At 38.5% G+C, this 22,471-nt stretch overlaps 1 protein-coding gene across 2 annotated transcripts in view; it reads left to right on the top strand.

The window, feature by feature from the left end:
• Positions 1-2,142: 2,142 nt before the first annotated feature.
• Positions 2,143-22,471, top strand: part of EDNRA (endothelin receptor type A) — a 40,414-nt gene continuing 20,085 nt past the window's right edge. The window contains exons 1-3 of one of the 2 annotated variants that reach the window (XM_074904978.1): positions 2,143-2,354; positions 5,358-5,836; positions 18,339-18,466. In XM_074904978.1, the coding sequence (XP_074761079.1) occupies positions 5,435-5,836; positions 18,339-18,466 (530 nt within the window). In that variant the 5' untranslated portion in view covers positions 2,143-2,354; positions 5,358-5,434. Of the gene's footprint in view, positions 2,355-3,219; positions 3,237-5,357; positions 5,837-18,338; positions 18,467-22,471 lie in introns of those variants that run through there. The other variant, XM_074904979.1, reaches the window with a different exon arrangement.

Below are 22,471 nucleotides of genomic sequence, written 5' to 3'. Positions count from 1 at the left end.
ATGGTGAAAGTGTTTCTAATAGCTGAAATTATCTTGGTTTAAAAAAGTGTATTTTATCACTTTTCTTAGTTACTGAGGTCAACTGCATTTGCAACCTCAGTTTTTAGATAATTCATATATGACACCTTCCTCTTCCATGTTACTTTCATGAACACAGTAAAAAAAAAATAGCAGGAAGAATTAAACATAACTTGTAAATTCAACATAGTTTAAGATGGGAATTCAACTCAGTTTTAGACACCTAAAAGACTGAAGACAGAACAAAGGTCCAACTAATAAGCAACAACAATAATCAATAACAAAGAACACAGAACTCAGCAATTCTGTACATCCTAATAATTAATACCACTTATGTGGGCTGGCAATAATGGAAGCATTCACAATGGTTATAAAGAGCTCTCTTTTTTCATATTTTGAAGTAGATCTTTAACAGCATTAATAAATTGGATTATTTCATTTAATAGTAAATATAGATATGCATGGCAGTGTCTGAATATATGATGTAAACCTTCCAAATTAATGGAATTAGGAATTGGAAGGACAAATGTGTGTTTGAATGGGATCAGAAATATAAATTTCATCTTTTTTAACAACTCTAGTTGTTTAGACATAAAGGTCAAATGATCCTAGGAAAGGAATAGGGTGTTAAGAAGGTTCAGAGAACTTACAAGTGATTTAAAAATGGCATTTGATAAAGTTCTCCAGAAAGCGTGCATAATCTTTACATCCTTTCTAGCTCTTCAGCAGTTTTTCCAACAAGTTATCATACAGATGATTCTTGACAAAGCAAATCATTAGTACTAAGCCTCTACGACCAAACTGTAAAGAATTTAAAATTACTTTTACTAATATATGGACAACTTAGTGGCTTATCAGCATTTATTCAACTTCAGGGCAACTTGAGATTTTGAATTAAACTTTTCTACCTTATTTGCAAATCATAGGGTCCTTGTGATTTTCAGCCTGTTTTGACACATCATTGAACTGAGATGACTTTCTGAAAGAAATAATGTATTGTTGATCCAGATGCTTGTTTTTCCTGTTCAGGATTTGTCAGATGATTTAAAATAATGTCTACAGAAACATTCTTGTAACTATGCAAAAGCCATAACGTTCAAAATAATTTCTTACACAATTTACTGCCAGATATTTTAATTCTGTGGGCCACTAGCATCACATTTCCTATCGTTTTTCTCGGTCTGTTTTTACTCTTTTAGGACCACATATTTTTATATCATATTTAGGAGGACTGCCTTTTTGCATTCAAATGAAGCCCATATATGTTTAGAGAATAATTTCTGTGGTACAGCCAGACGGAAAGTTGCCATGAAATGAGGATCCTGAAATGATTCTATGGGAGACTCAAAATTTCTTGAACTTGCTTGCATGAAGGGATTTTTGAAAGTGTCTCCACTACAAGCTGCTCCCTCTGATACACTGGTAGTTTTCCATAATGAGAAAAGATTATTGCAGAATCACAGAATTCTGATACTCTGGTAGTTTTTAATCATGAGAAAAGATGATTAGCTATAAGAGACATTCCCACTTTTTCTACATGAGTTTTTCTGTACCACTACCTTGACAGAAGAACAGTATCAGGAAACACAGGAATGCCAGGAACTGCTACACTTTGATTATCTCTGTAAATGCGGTTCTGGTCTTGGAAACTAAAAGCTATTAGCAAGGTGTCCTGGATGGACCACAGAAATTTCCACCCAGGAACAGCCACTGTTTGGGGATCCAGCATTTCTGAAACTGTTACACATCGAGTTTTACTGATTGTCTTGGAAACATACCATCACCCTGGCCAAACCGGGGGCGGGAGGGGGGGGGGATGCAAAGCAAAAGCGGTCTATTTCATCGTGAGATTTTTATCTCCGCTCTCCTGCCGGCTCCTGTGCCGCCAGGTCCTCTCGGACACACATCCCCGCCGAGCCCCCGTGTGCCGCCAGCGGGCAGAGGCCGGGGCGGCTTCCCCGGGCTGGGGCTGGGACGAGTCCGGCGGAGCAGCGCCGCTCCATTTCAGAGAGGAAACAGTTAAAGAGCTCCGTGTTCCCCCGTGCCCGGGAGGCAGCCTTTGTGTTTAACATTGGCAGGGGCTCAGTTTGGGCTGGAGGTTTGTTTTAATTGGGGGAGGGGGCAGAGAAGAAGGGGACGCTCTGACTTCTTCAGTCCGTCTGGTCTCTTTGACTGGTTCAGCGGAGGTGGAGATTTTCAATCCCACCCAGTGAGGCGCGGGATCTGGTAGGACTACCCCGGGAAAAGCCACTCGGAGGAAATTCGCAGCAGCAGGAGCAGCCGCAGCCGCAGCCACGGCCGCAGCCGGCGGCGCGGGCGGAGCGCGGAGCGCGGCGGTGAGTGCGCGGGGCCCGGCCCGAGCGGCGGGGGGCTGCCAGCCCCGCTCCCCACGCTCCGGGTGGCGGGGGGGGCACCCCTGGGTGCCCGCTGAGGTGACGGGGGGGCGCCCCTGGGTGCCTGCCTGGGAGCGCGGGGGCTGGGAGTGTGTGTCTGGCTGTGGCTGTGGGTTTGGCTGTGTGTCTGGCTGCCTGTCCGTGTGTGTGTGTGTGTGTGTGTGTGTGTGTGTGTCTGTCTGTCTGCCTGTCCGTGTGTGTGTGTGTGTGTGTGTGTGAGAGAGAGAGAGAGAGAGAGAGAAAGAGAGAGAGGGGGAGACCAGGAGACAGGCACAAGGCAGCTCGGGATAACTATTCTTAAATAGAGTTTCAGTCTCCCCATCTCGTCAGATGCTCTATGTAGGCTGCAGGGGAGGCGGTACCGTTTTGCCAAGTGCCTGTTGGAATTGATCTTTTGATAGTGTTACAAGCGGAGAGTGTTTTCTCTAGTGTGCGAGGAAGAAATCTAAGGCAATTATCCCAGCAGCAAAGAGCGCTCGCTGTGCTGGAGGGGGAGACAACCAGGAGAAATTCGCCTTGTCGGCAGTATTTCTTTCAGCGCTTTCGTCCCCTGGCAAAGTTTATTTGCTTCTCTTTACATCTCAGCTGCCTTTTGGGCAGATTAATCCCTGTTAACGTTTTAGCTTGCCTTTAAGACTTGGAACAATTTCCTTTCCAATAGTATGGGCTCTTGTGAATCTCGGCACGGGAATTTTTCTGTCTTGATACCCCAGGCAAGTTAGTTTTGTTCTCTGCATCTGCGGCTACTTCTGCGGTGCTGTAGGAGCACAGGCACAGCACATGCATGTGGCCTCCAGATGAACATAACCACCTCCCACACTCCAGGTATTCAGATTACATGTAAAGCAGAATACGTTATTACAAAAAGTTAGTATGGATACTAGTATGCTACTTATATGAGGCAATTTGCATGTTCTGTTTTGTAACAAATACTGTGAAAATATGCACAGGGGAGTGAAGGACGGTCAGGAATCCGTAAGGAAATATCCTTAGAAACTATTACATTAAAATTTTCTAGTTTTATTTCTTATGGAAAGTTTTGTCTGGGAGAGGGAGGATATGGTGATTGGCAATTTTGTTCCTAGCTCTGCATGCTGGCTGCATGATTGCCATGCTACCACCGTTTTCATATAATACACATATATCAAATTTTCACAAGAAAATGTCATTAAATGAGGAGGATACGAATACAATCACTAAAGCACAGGGCTGTGGGTTCTGTTCATAGCTGTATCACATTTACTTGGGCAAGCATGAACTTGGGAAAGTCATTTAAATCATTTGTGATTCAGTTTTTCCATTTGTAAATCAGGGAACCATAGTCATAATAAATAATAAAAGCATTAATACTTGCCTGAAAAGAGTTACAGTCAAATATGTCTGTTGTTTCTAATTTAATTCTAGAAACCTAAAGTGAAAGCACTTACATCATGCAAACTGTTGCTAACTGCCTTGAGATACCATCATAACCAGCATTTAGTAAAGGATTTACTATTTAGTATATTAAACTTTAAAATCGAGTGCATAGGAATGCACAGTTGGTCAGATCCTCATCTCAAATATACCAACATAAAAGAGTGTAAATATGGATCTCTGCTCTGGGAGGGATAGCATGCTACATGCCAGACAGGAATACTCAGGTTAACGTTGCATTTGCTGATGTATACAGGTACACACACACTTACACTTCTACAGACCACACCAACAGACGAGAGTAATAGTAGTAAATATTTACACTGTGGCTGGGTCCAGAAGTCCTATCAGTACATTGTCTCCCACATTCTTTCTCTGGTAAATTTCTTTCTATAAACTCTGACTTAATAGCCCCATAGGGAACAAAATTAGGATTCATTTATTTAAAAAGATACTCCCAAATCCTTCATGTGAGTCCCTAGAAATCAGAAAGTTATAAATACTCTCTTTTCTGCTCTTCTTTTGGCAACACTGCGGCACTTTGTCTTATTGGCAAATACGAGCTGTGTAAAAAAGTATCTTAAATTAAACTGAGGCTTCAAGGAAATGGACTTGAGTGGCCTCTTTGGTTTCCCTGGAGGTGTAGTATCTGTACCAGCTCTGATGGTTACACATAGGCAGTTGTACTTACAGGGACAGAATGCTATGATGCGTCCTTTCTTACCTGGAAATGTCATGAGTTGTTACTTAGAATGCTGAACCAAGTATTTTTTTCTTTGAGAGAGCTTATATTTTTTTAATTAGCTTTGCCGTGGCTAAGTACTGAATATGAGCTGCAATGACATTCAAGAGCCAAATGACACATAAAGTTTGAAGGGTTTTCCTGGCCAGAGGTCTACCCTGAGACTATAAAAGTCTTCCTCCTGTTATTTAGGGACTTTGGATCTGCTCCAAAATTTGATCTGAAATACATGTATTCTCAGTCTTCAGACATCCAGGTAATGATAAAGTAAGAGAAAAACAATATACAGCCTCTTTGTTGCAATATATCAAAAATACTCAGAAAATTAACAAATTGGCTACCTTTAATTATGAATGCAGTACTGTTACCTAAATTTTTCAAAGAAAAAATGTTAACTTTTTCTTTTAGCTAAAATATCATTCAGCAATCTCCAAGGCCTCTCTGCTGGTACATTTTTCTTGCAAAACTATATTTGAAAACAGAACTTCATTCACCATTATTTTTCCATTCATACACAAATTCTGTCTCAGACTAACAGGGTTTTGTGGGATCTCATTTTTATAAGGTGTCAATCACTTATGGAATTTTTTGTGTGCCTTTTGTCAGACAGTTAATGTGGGTAATCTAGATTTCAGAATAGCACCGTGATTATAAGCAGGTGTCTGTACGTATGTGCTGTAGAGACTCTACATTCAAATACCCTTCCTAAGTGAGAAACAATGTGTGTGAGTCTACCTGTTGTATTGATTCTGTGTTTCTCTCTTCTGTTTCTGCTTATTGTTTCTCTGCAGGTGAAGAAGTGAGAAGTGTCTCACTGAAATACTGAAAAAACCCTGTCTCACTGAATTTGCTCTTTTGGGACTCGAGGATGGAAGCCTTGTGTTTAAGAGTCTCCTTGCTGCTGCTGGTTCCAGGATTTGTCCTCAGTGACAGCTCTGACAGATATGCTGCCAATCGGAGTGACTTGGGAAACTACCTTTCCACTTTCTCAGGGATTGAATCCAGCATGCTCCTCACCACCAGACAGCCCCTGGTGTCCAACCAAACTGTCAAGTGCTCCCAGCAGACAAAGATTGCTGAAACTTTTAAATACATTAACACGGTGGTATCTTGTGCTATTTTCATCGTTGGAATGGTTGGGAATGCAACTCTGCTGAGGATCATTTACCAGAACAAGTGTATGAGGAATGGCCCGAATGCACTGATAGCCAGCCTGGCACTAGGAGACCTTATCTATATTGTCATTGATATTCCTATCATTGTCTACAAGGTAGGGTGCAACATCAATACATTCGAATTGCTGTTTCTTTCCGACTACACTGTCTGTTCTCTATTGTTACTTGCTTGTCCAAGTAGTGCTCTTTTGTCAATGAATAGTCCACTTTAGAAAAAATACAACTCCTTTTTGTTCTCAGGTTTCACCTCCATAAAGAAAAAGTATATCTCCTTTTAAAGATGCTGTAGCTTGTAGCTCTTAACCAGAGTGGCCTTGGGTGTTTCACAGGAACTCTTAATTTAGTATAGCTACTACAGCTAGCAAAAAAATTTAAAAGGGAAGACTTTTTATGTTCACCTCCTTGATGGAAATACAGCATTGGACTAGTTTCTATTTTTGAAATATCCTATTGTTTCTTCATGGTTTTACAGAAAATACTCTCTGTGATCTGCAGGCTTCATGTTATGACTTTATGGAGAGAAATTATACCAGTTAAATTGAGTGTTAAGGTTTTAATTTAGTATTCATTAATAGCAGATTCTCAAAATTATTCCAGAGTTAGTAAAATCAATTATATCACAGAGCATTTTTGAAGTCTTAAATCCCACCTGGATTTGTCAAAATATGAAAAGGATCCTCAGCAGTTCTTTAACCTAATAGGAAGTTATCCTGTCCCAGTTTTTTTATTTTCCATTTTCATTAAACAAAGCCATAAAACAGTGCTTTTTCTGATGCAATGTATATTTGCTAATGTAACTTGGCATGACTCCAGGACAGACTTGAATGAACAGAACTGAGCCATTTTTTACTACGTCTCACTGAGGTTAATTTAGGAAATCGTCAAAGAATTTTGTAAGCTTCTATCTGTATCTTTGTGAATTGTATACAGGTGCAATAGCTGATGGGGTATTATAATTTTTCTTTCTTTTCTCAGTAAAAACTTAAGGTTTTTAGTAAATAGAGTAAATAAAAGGTTGTTAGTAAATAAACCACAAAGTAATATAATGAAAAAACCCATTCTTCACGATTTTGGCCCTTAAAAATTCTGTAAACATAACTTTTATTTACATGTGTTTTAAAAAAAAACCACATTTTAATCCATAACTTGTTAATAACCAGTGTCCTGTGCTTTCAAACTGAATTTTAAAATTAAGGGAACAGTGATTTGAAAAGATGTATTTTGTATCTGTATAACTATTGATATCTAAACTATTGACCTGCATTATAATGCAGGTATTGATAGGACAGAATCATAAAAATTTGAATTCATTAATGTATTAAATATATGTATATGTGCATACATTACATTTGTACAGAGATATATTATCAACAGTAAAATGCAGTACCTGGTTCTGATCTTCCAGTAGTATAAATGACAGATAAGTCTTTTAACTTTAGCTGGTTTTAATATAATATAAATTTGAAATGAGGATAAAGACTGTTAATAATAATGAATGTGATTTAATGGAAATTCCAGTTTCCACTTTTCAATATTCCACCTGGAAAATCAAATAATTTGTTAATAAGATAGCAGATATCTATAGAGTATTTTGAATTAACAAGTTGATGAGAAATATTAGCCTTTGCCTGATTTGAGATTTGCCTGTCTTCCATAGCTGTGTGGATGCCTAATGGGACAGGGCATTGGGGTTCTGCATATTTTCATTATTCTTAGTGATCTGGACTCATAGGCTGGACTGCATCTCCCATGATGCATTACAGTTTCCTCCCTGGTAAATTATCCTGATGTTTTTATGGATAATTGCTAAGGCAGTGTTCTTCTCGTGGTATTTCTGATAAGAAATTTTAAGAAAAAATAGCATGTGAAACCTGGAATTAATTTTGCTTTTCAGAATTGCCTTTTTATGGTCTTCTGAAAATTCTTTAGTTTAGTTAGAAGTAACAAATGATATTTTTTACATTCTCTTTATTCCCTTGCATTACATTTTTTCTATCAATTTTCTGACACATCTTTGGCATTCTATAGGTTTACTTGCCTTGCTGTATCTTATATGGTGAGCTGAACTGTGGTCCTGAACAAATGAAATTACTTTAGCCTATATGAAAATTTATTTCTGTACTGCAAAGAAATATTTGATAAAGGCTGGGAATGAAACTGCAGCACCTTCACATCAATGTATGTCAATTCCCACATGTTAAAAGGCAGAATTAAAATCACATTTACAAGCATAATTCTACCTTTTAGTAATTTTTTGAGTGCTTGAACCTCCAAGATAAATGACTTTAAAGTTACCATATACAACCATCTTGTTTTATAAGGTTAGCTGCATGTATTCTGATACAGGGAAGCATTTATAGAATTTATAAGGGAGCTCTAGTACTTCTGATAAGAAATTCTATTATTATTTATAGTCTATATTTCATATAAACCATTCAGTAATATGTCTGCTTACGTTAGGAGTTGATTTTGAAGGTTGTTAAATGGCATACCTGTTTGTGTCACCAGGGATCCTACAATCAGTGGCACCAGTTAGCCCTTCCTGTTGAGCGATGATGTGAAGGGTAACCACTGGAAATATCACAATTTGAAAGTGGAAGTGATACGCTTATAAGGAAAAACAAAGTGGTTTTATTTTTGTTTTAAAGTTTAAATTTTAAAGTATTTTATACACTTACTTCTGAACTTCATTTTAAAGCTTCTTTTAGGATTAAAGTCTCATGTTAGACAAATGGTGTCAAACACTTAATATCTCATAGGTCAGATGTTCATTTTTAGGAGGACAAAAGAGCTCTGAAATCACAATTAGAGTAAACAAGCATTCATCTGCATATTAAAATAACCAATAATACAGTCTTAAGATGACCGCATCATATAGAACAAAATGTGTAATACTATGCAATTATAATGTAATATTAGAAATAGGTATAAACACTTTCCTGAAACATAAGGTAGCTTTAACTATTTTGAAACTGCTTTCAGAAGAGAAGTAGGTAATGTTACTGATATTCAAATCCATTTTACAAATCCTTAAGAAGAAGCAGCTATAAGATTATAGTAATTGAAAATGTAAGGTCCCAGGAGAATTGAGATATGCATTTACACAATTGACAAAGATGTGATGCTGGGGGAAAAAAAAAAAAGTAATTTATGTCAGCTAAAGATATGGTCACAGGTGTTTGACATTTTTATCCTTTCTTCATGGTACAGTAGGCTCAAAAATTCCCCCTTACTTTCTCCAATTACTGTAATTATATAGTGGATTCCCCTTAGCAATTTGTTAAATGGATTGAGACATAAGTAATAATCACTAGCCTCCTCTGAAGATATTCTGGATGTATTAAAGCCCCATTACTCTTAATTACCACTAATATATCCACCTGTAGTATCAAATCAATATTAAGACAAATTGGGTTTTACAGGAAGTGTGCCAGTTATAAATCCAGCCTTAATAGACCAAACTAAGACAATTTCCTTTTCAATCACGTTTATAGCACCTGGACCCAAACAATTTCCTCTTCACCCAAAACACACCCATCTCAGACATTCAAGATGTCAAAACATACAGCCTCCAAATCAGTAAGAATAATTTCTTTGCGTGAAAAGAAGATTGAGAAACACAACTTCTACGTTTTATGCTGCTGTAGAGGTAGGATTAAGGCACTGAAGAAGAGACAGGTGTCATACCTCCTTTTCTAGTACCAGGTGGCACAGCACATAGCTGAAAGATGCTGCATTCGCTGCAGTGCCCATCACTGCTGTGTGTGTTCGTAGCAAATAAACTGGATGCAATGCATGACAACTTAGAGGACTGCTTTCCACAGAGAAACTAGATGGTTTTCTAAGGCTATACATAGGCAGCAGCAGAATATCCATAGCACCACTATTGTCTTGGCTGCATTAAACCTCTGGAAAGCCTTTGTGACTGCTGTTGTCACTGGCTAAAGTTTAGCAGAGCAGCAGCAAGAACAACAGGTGCTCTCCACAGAAAAAGCTGTGCACAGCTCTTTCCTGAGCTCATGGAGCTAGAAACACTCTAGGCCAAGGCCTAGACCTTTGGAATGGCAAAATTCAGTTTTAACTATGTTATTGGGAAATACTGAGCTGTCTCTACTTTCATTTTTATGCAATTTAGAGAAAAATGTTTAAATGAGTTCTGTTTCTTGAAAACTGACCTACGTAGGATTGACATAAATTATACTGCCTTACATCTTAATATGCTTAACTCCTTAAACCATTAGCCTATAGATGAAGCAAATTGGCCAGCTTTTAACCTGTTTCTTTAAATGTGAGTAACAAACATTTTCCTATTTATTTTACTATTTAAAGTGAAAGACATCTACCCAGAAAAGAAGCAAGAGCATCCACTGCTCAAACAGCTCAAGAAGATGATGTTTTCTTTAATAAACTAAGCTTTTTTGTTAGTAAGTTGCTATTCATGCTTACCTTAGATGCAACAGCACATAAATCTGAGCAGTCCACCTAGAACATTATGAGTCGAAATATAAAAGGTAGCTAGCAGTAAGCAAACATCTTCAGCCATTTTGTCTTCAGTAAAGGAAGACTTAGCTCAGGCATTTGCAGTCATGGATGTTTTTCAACATTGGAGCAAATGCGTAAGTGTTAGACCAGTCCCTCTAAATCTCAAATTATTTGGCATATCAGATTACCTTTACTGACAGAATTAATATTGCACATACACAAGGATGATAATTAAACACACTGGCACTGATCCTGTAGGCTCATAGAGCAAGTGACCCCCACAGTAGTTAACTGCTTTCTGCCAAAGGAGCATAAGGCCAAGCCCACAGCACACATAAAGTTAAGTGTACTTAGAAAAGAAACACCCCTTTCAAAGCAAAATTTGTCATATGTGCAGCATATATTTTTCTCTCTCTCTATATATATATACTAGCAGGAAATTCTGATGCCACCAGCTTAACAACTGAATTCTTACCAGTGATTCCAAGAAGCAGCGCACTGGTAGCCCAGTGTGATGCAGAAATCTGTAACTGGCTCAGAACATGACCTGTTATTGGGGTGTATGTCTCCATGTAGTGATCACACATAAAAGAAATACAGAGGTAGCATAGGAATTAATCACTGAGTCCTGAAGGCAGAAGTTACCCAAAATGAAAGGGGAAGTCCAACAGGAATTTGTTCTCTCCATTTACAGACTACAGCTTCCCAGCAGGAAGTGTTTAATGTGCATAGCAAGGTAGGAGTTAAGGAAGACGTTTTATATTCTCGTTCTTAGTTCAAGAGCCACTCTGCCTTTAACTAATGGCTGTACTTTGGGGCAGTGGGATATATGTTCCCTTCAGTGCACAGGCAGCTCCTCCCTCATCTTCAATTTCACATCTCATGCCTCCCTTGATGTTCTGTAGATATGTAATACTGTACAGTACCTAGAGACTCTAGGTTTAACAGAATATTTTAGTATGTTCACTCTCTTCATTTTTCAATCCGCTGAACTCTACACATAACAAGCAATTGTTTTGATTGTGCACATCCAGGGTTTACCAGTTCTGCAGTAATTTCTTAGCAATTGTGTCACTCTCTTTAGCAACACACAAAAGTCAACAGGGCTGGAAGAATAACAAAAGCAGTATCTTGCCCAGGGATTGAAAAAAATTATTTTCAACAAATCACCATGCACATAAGCACACCTTGCAGTTCATTTCCCTGAAGAAGAGCAGCCCAGCTTGAGAAACAGCCTACCTAAAAGGACGGGAAGTCAGCCAATACCACCAAACAACAAAAAATAACCTAATCCTATTTGTAAACAGCAAAAATACCACAGGGGAGATGTCTAGAGTTGTTAGGAATGCTTTACTACTAAGTAGATTTTTGTGATAAATACAAATATTTTAACAAGAATGTAAAACTTTGGATCTATTTTTTTACCAGTTAGTTGAGATAGAATGTTCTCCTTCAAAAACAGGGCATTTGTTTTCTTACCTTTTAGGATCTCTTGAAGAATAATCTATTTTCTCTTGTGTAAAAACTATACATTCCCTTCCATCGCTGCCTAAGCAGGAAGAGAAAACTGTAGGCATTCATGAAATGGCATGAGACCCTCTGCTACCTCTACCCTTTCTCAGCTGGGCAAAGATGAGCAAAATAGCAGAAAAAGCTGTGGTAGGGCAATTCAGTGGAAAAAATGTCTTTGATGGCTCTCATGCATCCCCACATAACCTTTCTTCCTTCCAGAAACAAACACAGTCAGTCCTTTTATCCACCCAAAGTGGAAAAGAGACAGTTCTTGGTTGTAGTAAAATTAGGAATGTATTTCCTACAAAGAACAGTTGGAGAGATGCAGTGTGCCTTCCCTACGATGGCAGTATCATGAAACTAAGTATAAGGGAAAAAACAAGTGATACTGAAGCTAGAAGAAGCCTGAACTATCATGTCACTGTGATATACCCAATATTGATCTTGTGCCCTGCATTATAAAAGTTAGCCTTGTTTTTTTCTTTCCCTCTAGTTTTCTTCTACTCACTGTCCTTCCCAAAGTTGAAGCTTTTCACTCCAGCAGTGGGAAGGGAAGGAATACCTAGGGATGGGCTGTGTTCTCTCTCCTTCACTCTTACATCTCTCCCTCTTTCCAGCAAAGTGGTGGAGCACAGCTGGGTTACATATGTGGGGTGACCAACAGTGTTGGTCCCAAGCAAGAAATGGATGAGGATTGTCCTGCAGTGCAATTCCTTCTGGGATATATGGGCGATAGGAAGAAGAAAAAGGCTTGAGAACATGCAGTGAATTCTTCTCCTCTGAAGTTTCATGGGGCAGAAGAGTCCCAGCTGAGTCACTGAATCAAAATACCACAATCAATATACCACAAGTAAGAGACTCAATCTACCCTTCTTCCTAACTAACCAGTCTTACAGATCAGAGACAGGAGGAACATTTCAGTAAGAATCATCATCTTTTGTGACTTCATGCAGTCAGCTCAGTAGTACAGACCTTGAACGTGTCTGTGTTCAGTTAGATTCCACCTGGATTCCAACCAAAGCACCAGGTACCATATTTGGCCCATGCCTTGAAGCAGACAAGGGCATACATAATTGTAGAACATAACTTGAGACAGAGCTTTACCAAGACAGCTCAATGTCTCCTAGAGGAAACTAGCCTCAAAAAACAAACAAACAAACAAACAAAACCTTAATGTGCTGATCTGACAAAAACAGAGGAATTTCTCCTGTCTTTCATTCTGAACTATGTTGCAAGGAAAGGAAATCACCCTGGAATACACTGGGTTTTTTTAACTCCTACTCCACAGTTAGGAGATGCTGGTCACTTATACTAGACATTATCTAGACAAACAGAAATCCTCTGGTTTGGTCCCTTTCTCCATTACTACACAAGTGTAAAAAAAGTCATGGAATAAAGAAGGTATTTCTGTTTGTCCTGCTGAAGATGGAGGAGAAACTCTTGGCTGCCAGGGTTGTGATATCAGCATTACTGAACACTTAAATACCACAAGACTCAGGGGAGTACCCTGCATGGGGGTGACACGAGGGGCAAGCACAATCTGTTCAGTTTCTGGGAAACAGATCTTGTGTGTCAGCACAACAATGGTCTCAAGCAGATACAGGAAGAGGAAGGCTCTAGAGCACTACGGTGAGATCAAAGCAGGAAAGGGCAGGTATGAAACCTTTGCTTTCATCCTCAAGGCCATGTGGCAGAGAGAGAGGACCTCCTGACACGTAGCTGTTGAACTAAAGAAGTTTTTACAGAGCACCTCAGAACCGGTTCATTTCCAAACCCTAACCCAGTCCATCTATTTTGGGCTGAGCTCCAGGGTTATCATCTGCCTGTAAACACACAGTATCAGCCCAATATTAGATAAACACTGTGAATGCACATGAGCATGTACCAGTGAATACTCCTGTGGTTGGATTATAATGTTCTCTCCTTTAGACTATATATAAATTGCTTGGGATGCGCAGTGGGACTTTATGTTTTGTACAACAGTTAGCATACTAATGGGGGTTAGAAAATAGCAACAGCAGTAGAATAAAATCAACTGAGTGACATTTAAAAATCATTCCAAAGGAATGTTCTCAGTGCTGCTCTCTTGTTTGTTTCAAGCTGCAGTGTCAGGGCAGAGAGGCCATATAAAGCAGCAGAGAAGGGGGGATGCTCAAGGAAGCTGTGGCCGTCTGGTCACTTTGGTGAGGCTTTTTAAGACCAACAGTAGAACTTTGAAATCTTGGTTTCTGATTTCAGTGTAAAAATGTCCTGTTGAATACACTCTTGTTGCTCAGGAATTGCACCACAGTCAATCTGTATGAAACACTCCTAAACTGTAAACTGCACAAGGGGAAAAGTGCATTTCCTTTGCTGCGTGTCTTATTTTGAAACCTCAGAGATTTTGTGAGGGCGTTTGCAAAAGCACAATCCGTTTGACCAACTCATGGAGAACTGAGATACAAGTTGGGATAATCAGCCTAATTCCTCCAATCCTTGTGCCTTGATATTAAAACATGCAAAAGTACTAGAAGAGCAGAGCCAGTAGTTCCAGTTCTTATATTGTATCTAAGTAAATCAGGACTAATTGAATTAAATTCCTGGGCCCATTTTTTTAATACAAAATAAATGTGTTATTTTCCTCTGAAGTTTCTGTACCCTTCTAGGGCAGAACAAAGGGCAATGGACTTGTTTTGATGTGAAATTAGTATAACCAAGGACAGGATCAGTTTTGCTGACTAAAAATATCTACAGAAGAAAAAAACTGGCACCTGATCCAAGGGGAAGTAATGAATGCATAGCTGATGTGGAATGATAAGGGAGTATACTCATGGAAATGATTGCAAAGTTAATTTTAAAAATCAAGTAACTTAATTCTGATCCCAGTGATTTTGATTAAAATCAACTTGAAAAGAATGTCTAATGATTTGGTACTGATGTTACTTAAATTAGTGGAAAGGTTTGAGAAACAAAAGGAATAAAATACTTTTAATCTTAAAAAAGGAGAGCTTCCTGGGGTACAGGGAAGATGTGTACATGCTGGAACCATGATAAAGCTTCCCTGTGAGTAATGAGTTAGTGAACCTTTTTCAAGTACAACACTTTTCTTTTTGAAGCTAATACTTGCCTTGTAGTAACAGAGTTTCACAGTCACTACAAAGTACTTGTTCATTTCTGTTGCTGGGTATATGCTACAGCTACCATCAGTGCACATAAATGAATAGGTGGCTATCTTTCAGTTGCCTTTTAAAGCATGATCTGTAATGATAAATCAGTTTGGGGGCTCTGGTTGGCACAGGGGATTGACAAAATCTGCTAGGGCCTCTTTTTCCTGGCAATGCCATTTTATAATTTAGCCTTCACCCAGCGGTTCCTGAAAACTATTCTGATTTTACCAAAACCCAGACAAGAGTCTGGAGCTGAAATTCCATGTGACTACAACTGGTTGGAGAATTACCATGGATTCAGACTGCCCCTTCTTTTTCCCACATTTTTTTCTGCAGCTCTGACATAAACTAAAGCCTCATGCAAGAGTTTCAGGCAAAAGGCGAAGGTATGCCCTGCAAATATTTGCTATAATATTATGAATCTATCTAGAAAATTATTCTGCTGGAGCTTTCAATGTATTTCATTCAGTCTCTAAAAATCAGAGCTTGCAGGTATAATTTCGTTAACTCTGTTATGGAAGGTACTGACAGTACGTAAATCACCAATCCTAGTGATCCGTTCCCTAGCCTGCTGGCACAAGGGGGATTTGCTTTCATCAAATATGACTGTCCTAAACTGGAATACCATTGCAAAGGTGCTCACATTTTCTCTGCTGTGGTCTTGATGGTAAATAAGATGCTCAGCTCTCATTGAAGAAGGCGAGAATTCTCAATATGCCAGAAAACACAGCAATATATAGGAAAAAAACAAGAGCAAATGGATCCACATTTATATGGTATTCTAACACTCTCAAGAAATAGTGAGTAGAAAAACTTGGACTGATACTACAGCTTAAGTTGAGAAATCTCATTTTAATATTCAGCTGTAGAGAAAAAATAATCCAGTAAAAATATAATGCCTAAGAGATCCCTTTCCTATTTAATGAGCATACACGTAAGTTTGCTTCGTAGTATTAACACCTAGTGGGCTGAAAGCTATGAATTGTTAAAAATCTTTCTTGAAATACAAGTAACCAAATGACAATATTAATATGGTCCTAGAGAGACTCAGGCAGCATGTAGTACATAAATGCTTCCAGCATTTTCAAGGTATTACTTGGGGAAAATGAGCACAAGTAATTTAGCATTGTGATGAATGGTGAGGGGATGTGGAAAAGTCAGATCAGGACTGACTCTAAAGAGATTATGACTTCCGACAAATCTGTCATTCAGTGACAAACATCCTGTACTCTACAGCGAAGTGCTGTGAGAACACAGAAAGGTAACTCCTACCTTAACTGAGATAGACAGATGTGAATTTTAACTCCCCATAGCTAACATTTATATTGTTAAGGTAGTGATTATTACTATGTTTCAATTTAACGGTAATTTAAATAGAAATAAAATGTTTACTTTGAATACTTACGGTCCTGAGCTACAACCAAAATTTGGTTTTCTAATTCTACAGACAGGATCCACCCACTCTTACTAGATGAGTGTGTTCCAGAGCGTAAGCTTCTACTGAAAAAAATGTCTAGTCCTTGTGATTGCAAAGATAACTCTCAAAATGTGAACTGACTGTAAGTAAAGAAGTCTGCCTAAGTATGAAGGTGGCCTGGCAGAACAGGTCTGCAAGAAAGTAACCTCTGAAAACAACAATTCAAATTTCTGCTGATTTAATCATACACCAAACACTATATAATCTTTGTTCAGTTTTACCTATAAAAATCTTACAAATACATGATTCATAAGTTGTGTTTATGACTAATTTTTTTCATGAGAATGCAATGGCGTCAGTCATTTGTGCAGATTGAAGTATGGTTCCTTGTTTTCTTTTTTCCATTCTGTGCTCTAGCCAGGAACATCACATCACACATACTGTGTTTATTGGAAATGCTTGTTATGCCACCAGTTAATCTCCATCCTATGCACTTGAAAATAAAATTGTTGTGAAGTTTGAATCTATTTTAGTTTCATAAAACAGTCCCAGGTCTGGATCTGTCTACCTTCAAAAATTCATCAAAATTAGGTTTTAGAAGCTTTCAGAAGTTTGGGGTTGGCTTATTATTGTTACCCCGTAGTGTATCATCTGCTGTCTTCCTCTGAAGCAAATAAAAACATTTCCAAATTTAAACAGTACCATCAAAATATTCTGTGAGCTAGCCTTTGTTCAGTAAGGCTTCATATAAATCCAATGACTGCACAGTAGTAATAATTAGGTAATTATCCAGTAAGACAATTATTATTACTGTCTTTAAAAATGTGCCCCCTGTTTATTTAGGGGATACAACACCCACTAGGTTGTTGACAAAGTTACATATCTGGCTCAAGCACTTGTTATTTTTATTTCAAACCTAATGCTTTCTATTACACAACCACTTTAACAGAATTGATAAAGCATAAGAACTGCTGGACTATATCATAAAAAGAACTCCTCTTACCTCTTGTTGAGTATCTGACCCCTGACAAAGGCTCAGTGCCAGAGACTTAGGGAAGAAGATTAACAAAATGACAGTGTCTTCTGGTGAGAAAGTTTAGTGACTTCGGTTTTCAGAAAAACTATTCATGGTAACTGTAAGATCGCTTTCTCGAGTGGTATGAGCAAAGTTAGACCTCAGTACTTTGTATGGACTTAATAATTTTTCACTTACTATATTTAATTACATTGAACGCAATCTGCCATTTTACTGCCAGGCACCCAGCAAAGGGAGATCTTCTGTGACTGTGCAGCCAGTTGTAGATTTGATTGTCCTGAATAATTTTGTATTCTGTATTTTGTGTGTATACTTGTTCAAAGCTTTAATGTTACAGCTAGAAAGCTTACTGCTTACACGCTTATTATTCACAAGTATTCACATGAATCAATATATTCTTGTCTGTTATGTAAACGCGTCCTTGGCAATACTAATCTAAACCCCAGCCACTCATTCACGTCTTTCCAAATGGATGCTTTTCTGTTGCCTCGTAGTACAGCCCACATGTATGTATGATGCTAGTCCCTTAAAACATAATATGGAACAAATTATGTAGTTACAATATTTTCTCCACACACTTAAGAATCTGGCAGTGAACACTGTCATGAGTTGCATAGTGGTACATTTACAATTACAATAATCTACTTGCGTGCAGCATGAGTATTTGGCTCTGAGATATTTCATCATGAACTGTGAATTAATGCTTTGACTGTTTGGTTTTGGGACATTTGGTAATTGCAACCATGTATGACAAGGTTGAGTTAGATTTTCATTAGTCCCTACTGGTGGTGGAATCACAATAATCAAAAATCTTTTAACAGTGCAAGTTACTATTACAACAGTACAATGTCAACACCTAAGAACTTTCACCCTCTGTGCTTCTATAGTTCTGTGTCTAAGACAAGAGATAATCACAATTGTTACAGTTTTGCTAATTGCAAAATTAGCAACTTATTGCTAAGTTACTGTTTAAATATTCTGATCAGTTTATATCTTCTCTTTAGCTCCTTGCTCAGAAATGGCCTTTTGGAGATTCTGAATTTGGACAGTTTCTTTGCAAATTCCTTCCCTTTATACAGAAGGCATCGGTGGGAATCACAGTCCTGAATCTCTGTGCCCTTAGTGTGGACAGGTACAGTATGTTTTACTCTTTTGACAGACACTCTTTCTTGTCCTTGCAGTTTTCCTAAAACTGAGAGCTCTCAGTATGGTTTTCTTAGCAGGCAGACTACAGTAAAGATGTAACTTACACTCTGGTTTTTGATATCCTAGCTGTAAGAAAGCACCCCATCTGTGGCTTAAACTTTAATATGAAGCCATTGAGCTAATTAACTTTATCGGGTTTTTAGAGGTATTTAAAAGCTCTAGTAAAGCAGTATTTCGGTTTCCTTTACCAGACAAAAATTTATTCAGCTTTGACTCAGTATTCAGCCTTCTTTCTTTCATATGACCTCATGTTTGATTTGTATTTGAACAGAATCATAATCTTTAGTCTTAAAAACAATTTTTTCAACTCTCTGCCTATGGACCATAATTACAGTGTTTATGTTGATAAATTTTATAGTTGAGTTTTATTTAAAAACACATTGCTTTGATAGATTGACATTCATAGTTTAAAAATTGATGCCTCTGCTCAGTAAAATACATAAACTTTTTGATAGAACAACAGCTAAGAGGCTTTTGAACTTTATTCTTTTATGTGTTTTTTCTTCATACATATAAAGCAATAGCAGATGAAAACTTCACTTCTGTAAAAGCTATTTTTATTGGTCTCAGGTTTGCTTCACCATATTCTAGTCCAAAATATCAGTAATTCTGATACAGAAAATATTGATAAAGAAAATAAATTATGTGTATTAGTACAGTGATGCAAAGGTAAAAGAAACTTTCAAATTAATCTTGGTTTGGTTTTATGTAAAAAGTTAACGTACAAGGCTTGCAACAGATGAGTAATTTGGTAGTATCCATACCTGCAATACAGTTCCTTATTGCATTAGTAACTCATTTAGCTGAAGCCAGAAACAAAAAAACTGTAACACAGGCAAGTGTTCTATTTCCATTTTTGAGTCTGAAAACTATGAAAATAATTCTATTTCTCAAACAGTATCTACTCAGCATAAAATACAATCCCATGGACTGCTCTAAGAGATAAATCATAGATCAAGCACATATGAAACAGAGTTTGTTAGATAAGTTCTGACCGATGAAGTTTCAATAGATTTAGTCCTACTGTTACATAATTTTTCATAAATTTGAAGTCAGCTGAAGCTACCTCTTTATATATGCATATATATATTTTTACAAGGACTGATTTGTTAATCCTCACAACAACCAAATGTTGTTTCCATTTGAGTATGAAGTCATGTACAGGATCAGACTCAGACTATTTAATTTCCTCCTCCAGTTTACATGCTTTGCCAAGGACAATTCTTTATCATCTGGTGCTACTCTACTAAATGGTTGCAGAGAACGCGTGTTAGAAAACAGATGTATCAGCCAGATTCTGATATTGGCTAACATGAAGTAAATCTAGGTTAAATCACCATGAAATCAGGATCTGAGAGTACCTTCAAACAAGTAAGATCGGGCACTGGAAGTGGCATAGTCACATCAATACAAAATTCCACATCAGCTAATGTTTGCTTTTTAGTACGGAAAATGAGTAAATATGGAATTTTGTGCTGTCACAGCTGGACTGTTTCTGGTCTACAGGCAAGTTACTTTTTTTCTTAAAAACACTCCTGAAAACTATCACATTTATAGTTATTTTGGGTGTCTATATATAGAATTCTATGAGGTAGAAAAAGATAAGGGTCAATTGATATAATGAATTCAGAGTTCCATAGCTTTGATAACTGTTGACTCTGTCCCTCTTGCAGACTACAGCCTTAATTTAGAACAAGATTTTTTTCTTCCTACAAGGACTGTTCTCTGTGCTAACTACACCCTGTTGTGAAACTCCACTCATTACTCATACTAGTGCCCCTTGCACAAAGTGACTTGCACTGACAGTGTATTAAGGTTTAACTGTGCATACCCAAGAGGAAACAATGTCCACTCACACATGGAGAGGGTTTTAAGAGGCTGATAGAAAACACCAAACCAGCCATTCACCCTTCAGAGGAAGTTCACATTTGTTTCAGATGCCTCTCAGGCATTTTTAAACTCTTGGTCATGATGGTGATGAAAGTCTGACTCTTTTTCTAAACAGTGCCTGACTGTGACTAAAAGGAAGGATATTTCCCTTTCTGAGCTTTTACTGTTGCTTATGTCTTGGGCATAATGATTTTGATGAAGAAATGGTTTTAAGAACAGTGAAGATATGAATCTTATTTAATATGTATACACCTTCCTCTTGACTACTCTGTATACCAAAGTGCATAGAACAGTAATCTCAGGGTAGTTACTTTCATCGGGCCCAACTTGCAGTAAGTGTATTAGATAAGATTTTACCACTAAAACAAAGCTATAAGAGCTTTATTGTATTAAGAGCTTTGCAGTCAACACACTGGTGGCTATCTTTAAAATGAAGAACAGCTGTGACCTCTCACAATGAAGAGGAATGGAACAATTATCAGCAACAGTAGTGACATTTAAGAACTGTTCTAACACTAATCTTGACAGTGACTGCTTCTTACATCCTTGATCAAGTCTCTTACCTTTTCTGTAATGCTTTCCCTCTTATAAAAGGGTTGATGATACTTGCAGAATGGTAACATGTTACACTACTGGGCCATTTGAACAAATTTTCTAATGCAGTCAAAAGGAACAGGAAAACAAAAGCACCTATTCTGTAAGACAGCAGGCACAGGGGAATGATACTCCACAGACAAGCTATAGGCCATGATTTAATTGTCATATACTCCTTGATTTAATTACATAAGGCCCACAATACATTTTCTTTTAAAATTCTGATTAGATGCCACTTTACCATAGGGTAAAATTCATCCAAATTGTTCCAAAACCTAATCCAGGCTATGGCAAAAACCACCACCATGCTGCATTAATGAGACCAATACTGGAAGGCTAACTAGAGTTCTAGAATTATTCTTTACCAAAGAATGATGAGATTAAAAAGAGGGCATAGAAATGATGCAGCAGATCTCAATTTGTTGCTTATCAAAAACAATACTAAAGAAACCACTTAAATGTAATATCCACGTACTGAAATACAGATGATTCATCAGATATCCATGAGGTTTTTAGCTTAGCGAAGTAAGATATAATACGAACCTATAGAACAAGATTTCAGCCTGTGAAGGTTTAAGCTTTGCTGGGACCGGAGAGCACATTGCGGTGGCGTTGGGTGCTGGGTAAGCTTCCAACCATCCAGTGGTTACTTCCACCATTGTGAGCACGTGGCGCTTCCTGTGGCGGGTCTGTGGCAGTGTGATGTAGTCGATCTGCCAGGCCTCTCCACATCTATATTTCAGCCATTGCTCTCCATTCCGCTGGAGCTTCACCCGCTTGGCATGCTTGATTGTAGCACGTCTCACATCCGTGGATGATCTCTGCAATGGTGTCAATAGTGAGGTCCACCCCTTGATCTCGAGCCCACCTGTATGTTGCATCCCTACCTTGGTGGCCCGAGGTCTCGTGGGCCCACCGGGCTATGAACACTTCACCTCTGTGCTGCCAGTCCAAGTCCACCTGAGCCACTCTAATCTTAGCAGCTTGGTCTGCCTGCTGGTTGTGCCAATGTTCATCAGTGGCCCGAATCTTGGGTACATGGGCATCCACATGGCGCACCTTCACAACGAGGTTTTCCACACGGACTGCAATGTCCTGCCATACTTCAGCAGCCCAGACGGTTTTACCCTTATGTTGCCTGTTGTTCTGCTTCCATTGCTGCAGCCATTTCCACAGGGTATTCGCCACTGCCCACAAGTCGGTGTAGAGGTAGAGCCTTGGCCACTTTTCCCGCTCAGCAATATCCAAAGCAAGCTGGACGGCTTTCACCTCTGCAAATTGGCTCGATTCACCCTGTCCCTCAGCAGCTTCAGTGACCCATCGTGTGGGACTCCATACAGCAGCCTTCCATCATCGATGTTTTCCCACAATGCGACAAGACCCACCAGTGAACAGGGCATATCGCTTCTCCTCATCCGGCAGCTCGTTATATGGTGGGGCCTCCTTA

The sequence above is a fragment of the Athene noctua genome, chromosome 4 (genome assembly GCF_965140245.1).
Source record: "Athene noctua chromosome 4, bAthNoc1.hap1.1, whole genome shotgun sequence".
Taxonomy (NCBI): domain Eukaryota; kingdom Metazoa; phylum Chordata; class Aves; order Strigiformes; family Strigidae; genus Athene; species Athene noctua.
The sequence above is the reverse complement of the archived record's forward strand: the minus strand, read 5'-3'. Positions and strand labels throughout refer to the sequence as shown.